The sequence below is a fragment of the Belonocnema kinseyi genome, chromosome 4 (genome assembly GCF_010883055.1).
Source record: "Belonocnema kinseyi isolate 2016_QV_RU_SX_M_011 chromosome 4, B_treatae_v1, whole genome shotgun sequence".
NCBI classification, from domain to species: domain Eukaryota; kingdom Metazoa; phylum Arthropoda; class Insecta; order Hymenoptera; family Cynipidae; genus Belonocnema; species Belonocnema kinseyi.
Genome location: NC_046660.1, coordinates 38,998,456 through 39,002,050, shown reverse-complemented (window position 1 = coordinate 39,002,050; position 3,595 = coordinate 38,998,456). Strand labels below are relative to the sequence as shown.

The window sequence follows — 3,595 nt, the reverse complement described above, 5'->3', positions numbered from 1 at the left end:
AAAGTGAGTTAAATTTAATAGATTGTTTCCATCTTCGAAAGTTTTTCCATAGTTCAATTTTAACCAAATCACGTTCAACCATGGGCGAATTATGGCAGAGAGACCATTAGCCATGTTTGAACCATTGTTTATAATCATGGGACGATCGTGGGTGAACATAGGCCCAATCATGAGCCACGCTGATTCAACACTTACCCCACGTTTACTCCATGCCTACCACGTGGTTAAACCACACTCACCCCACACTCAACCCACGCTTGTGCCATTGTTGAGCCATGGGTCACCCACTGAATTTTTTCTACGCGGGAAGTGAATAAGCTACCAAGGTATACACTGAAAGACTTTTTGTTATATTAATATAATAGTTGTCCGCCAGCAAAACTAATATTTTTGTTTGAAAAAATGGAAAGTGTGTTGCATTAACTGTTATAAAACCTACGAAAATTAAAAATTTACCATATTAAAGTTAGGAAACGATCTTAAAACGATATTAATATATTTTATTCGAAAGCGTGAAAGCATCTTTTGACGTTGCCATACAAAGCATACAAGAATCTTATACCAATATATCAAAAATAACTCGCTCCACCAAAATCTTTAGCCTTCTGAAGGAGGAGGTATATTATTATATACCTAATTTATTCACGTCATACATAATCGCACATTCAATCGTTTGAAAAATCGAAATGGCTACTGCAGGATTCGAACCTAACTTACCTAAAGCACTAACGCATTCCTTCACAACTAAACCCCACGGCTAACTTATATTATAGAATATTTGGCAAAAATCTAGGCAAATCATCGTCACTTGACGACTCGGAGCAGTATGAAAAATATATGGGCCCTGTTTCACGAGTCATTTGTTGCTTCATATAAAAAAATCATTTTTTGATAGTGTTAATTCTTGAAATGGAGATTCATCATATTTTTAATATTTAGCATACTAATTAATCGTCTTAGTGTTTCGAATACTCGTATAATAATATTACGCTTCGATACTGTAATATTATTCAAAAGAATCTCAAGTCAATCGCGTTCATTTTAATATTCTCTTTTCCTTAAACGGTCCGTGTGTCGCTACCTTATAGTACAGTCAACACAAGTATAAAATTATGTGTTGCCTTTTTTGCCTTTTTTGATGAAATTTAACTTCTGATAAAGGGCCCTGCTCTAACAATAACCTATTTACCTTCGATTCTGAGCATATATCATCATTTTAAGCATTTTTTCCCAAAGAACCATAGCTCTAAAATGAATTTCGAGCCTCCTAATTTTTCAAGGTAGGTTTTTTTTCAAAAAGTGACTCAGATGTTGTATCAAAAAGACAAAAATACATTTTTTTATCTAGAAAAATGTGTTGCCGGGAGTTTTCGGGGTCGAGGAATCCATTTTTGGCATTCATTTTAATTTTTGAATGCCCCCAGAAAGCTTTTCTGTACATTCTTTTTATTGTTTTGCCTTTTTGGAGGAAAATTGACGAAATTGTTGCGAAAATCTACGAATATTTGACTCTGTCATAGTGGAATCACAAATTCAACTTAAAAGATAAAAACATATGAAATTAGAATGAAAAAAGTTCTATTGAATTCAGTAATGGCAGAAACGGAAAGACGAGTTTTGGAAAAAAATCGAGAACGAGTTATTTTTGAAAATCTTTATTGCTTTCAAGTCTAGGGAATTTTTCAGGGCTTTCTAGTTTCACCGATATAGCTTCTTCTGCATCCTGTTCTAAAACTCGTTTGGACACGCAAGCCAACAATTGAGCGTGTCTCCGTTCCGCAGAAAGACAAGTATACACACAGCCGCAAGCACTCGGACCTTACTGTGTCGTTCTTGTTTGATCGCCATTTCAATGAAGTGTAAACAATAAAGTTATAATTTTTCCTAAAAATAAATAAAACGAAATTAAATAAATGAGCCACAAAGGAATGAACTATTCCAGAAAATAAAAAGGTATGTGTTAAAACATTACTATTTTCAAGCGATGTGATATAAATATTTCTAAAAATTAATAAATCTGAAATTATTAATAAAAAAGTGCATGGTGTTAGCAAAAGACAAATGATTTTGTTTTGTGCATTAAATAAGTGTTGTTTGCCGTCTCTCCATATAAAGTGAAATAAGGAAAAAATATGCTTTGTTCATTTAGCGAGTAAACAAAGAAAATATCGAATTTTTGTCTTTAATTGCATACAATCGATATGGGATTCCTCGACCCCGAAACCCCCTGGCAACACATTCTTCCAGATAAAAAAACGTGTTTTTTCTTTTTCATTTAAGAGGTATGGTTTTTTGGGCAAAAATTCTTTAAATTGTACAAAGAACACCGTGAGTGAGTACGCTACATAGAAAAAAATGGACTCACCCTAATATATATATATATAGCAAAGTTTCTCAAGTGGCTATTTCAAGTTGATTCAAACTAATTTTATTATCATGATCAAAGTTCTTATTTTATTATTATCAATTTATCATCAACGATGTTCTCAATGTAATCACACCCGAACATTAAGTAGTAGGAAGGTTAGCCATTGTATTAGCCATTCGTAAAAAGAACGCAAGAATACCGAATATACCGAAACGAAAGTAAAAGAGGGAACCTGGTTAAAATTCAAATGAAAACATATAATAGTAGCAAACCTTGTGTGTGAAGGATCGGGGTGGACGAGAGAAGCACCAAAAGAGGACCCGGATGACAACTCCACGGCGACGAATGACTGAGATGCCGAAATCTTGACATTGTGCAGTCCAACCTAACCCAGAAACCTAGAAACTGTCTGGCAGTTGTAAACGCGGAGTAGCCAGAACCATAGCCTTTCACCAGAATCCATAGGCGAAAGTGTTGAATGCGGGTGGGACTGCGCACTAAGTTCGCGACGCTCCTCCAGGTACAGTTAGCACGAGGCATTTGTTCGGCGACCGCAACTATTTTACACTCGGCAGCACCGGATGGACCACCGCAGCAGACCCAACCAACCTTGCAACACCATGTGAACGAGCAAACACACGCTGGCAGGAGAGGGGAGGCCGGCCGCCATATTAAAGCTGGCGCACGTACAGCCAATAGCAACCCCAGTGGTCCGTAGGCCTAAGTCAATCGGCTGGACGGATTCTACCGCGAAAAGCGCGCACTGGTGGAAAGCCTCATTAGAGCTCGTCAGTGATCCCAGATCTGAAACGAGACGTGGTCCAATACTATGACACGTCTATGTCCGTGTGAATATGGTAGGAGACGATGTAAAAGCCTGGGTTGCGCGAGCAACCCATTTCTCCTCTTCTCAGTTTGAAAACTCGAAGGTGCACGATTGCCGGTCGGAACACTTCGGCGTTTCTATTTATATATCTATCTGCTTTGAAATAAAATGAAGAGATTGGGATTTTAATATTTCCAGATTTCGATGCTGGGCTGGCGATTCTCATGATTTGAATACTTCGCGCGCCTCTTTAATGCATGTATTTTGAGGTTACGTTACTTCAAGTGTAAAATATAAATATAATATATATTTAAAATATATAAAATAAATTTAAAATAAATATAAATAAAATATAAATAAGTATAAAGTATAAAATATAAATTATATAAATATTATTTATA

General features: G+C 36.2%; 1 protein-coding gene across 1 annotated transcript; it reads right to left on the bottom strand.

Moving 5' to 3' along the window:
• Positions 1 to 1,558: 1,558 nt before the first annotated feature.
• LOC117170574 lies at positions 1,559 to 3,249 on the bottom strand. Its single transcript, XM_033357413.1, has 2 exons — positions 2,641 to 3,249; positions 1,559 to 1,884 (listed from the first exon to the last, which is right to left on the bottom strand). Exons 1-2 carry the CDS (start codon positions 2,906 to 2,908, stop codon positions 1,850 to 1,852), a joined length of 303 nt encoding a protein of 100 aa, XP_033213304.1. The 5' UTR covers positions 2,909 to 3,249; the 3' UTR covers positions 1,559 to 1,849.
• Positions 3,250 to 3,595: the final 346 nt, after the last annotated feature.

Bases quoted from the DNA above. Each gene is read 5' to 3' on its own strand.
- LOC117170574 (XM_033357413.1), bottom strand. From the start codon at position 2,908: ATGCCTCGTGCTAACTGTACCTGGAGGAGCGTCGCGAACTTAGTGCGC. The intron at 1,885-2,640 runs GTTTGCTACTAT...ATTTATTTTTAG, and splicing joins CCCGATCCTTCACACACAAG to GAAAAATTATAACTTTATTG.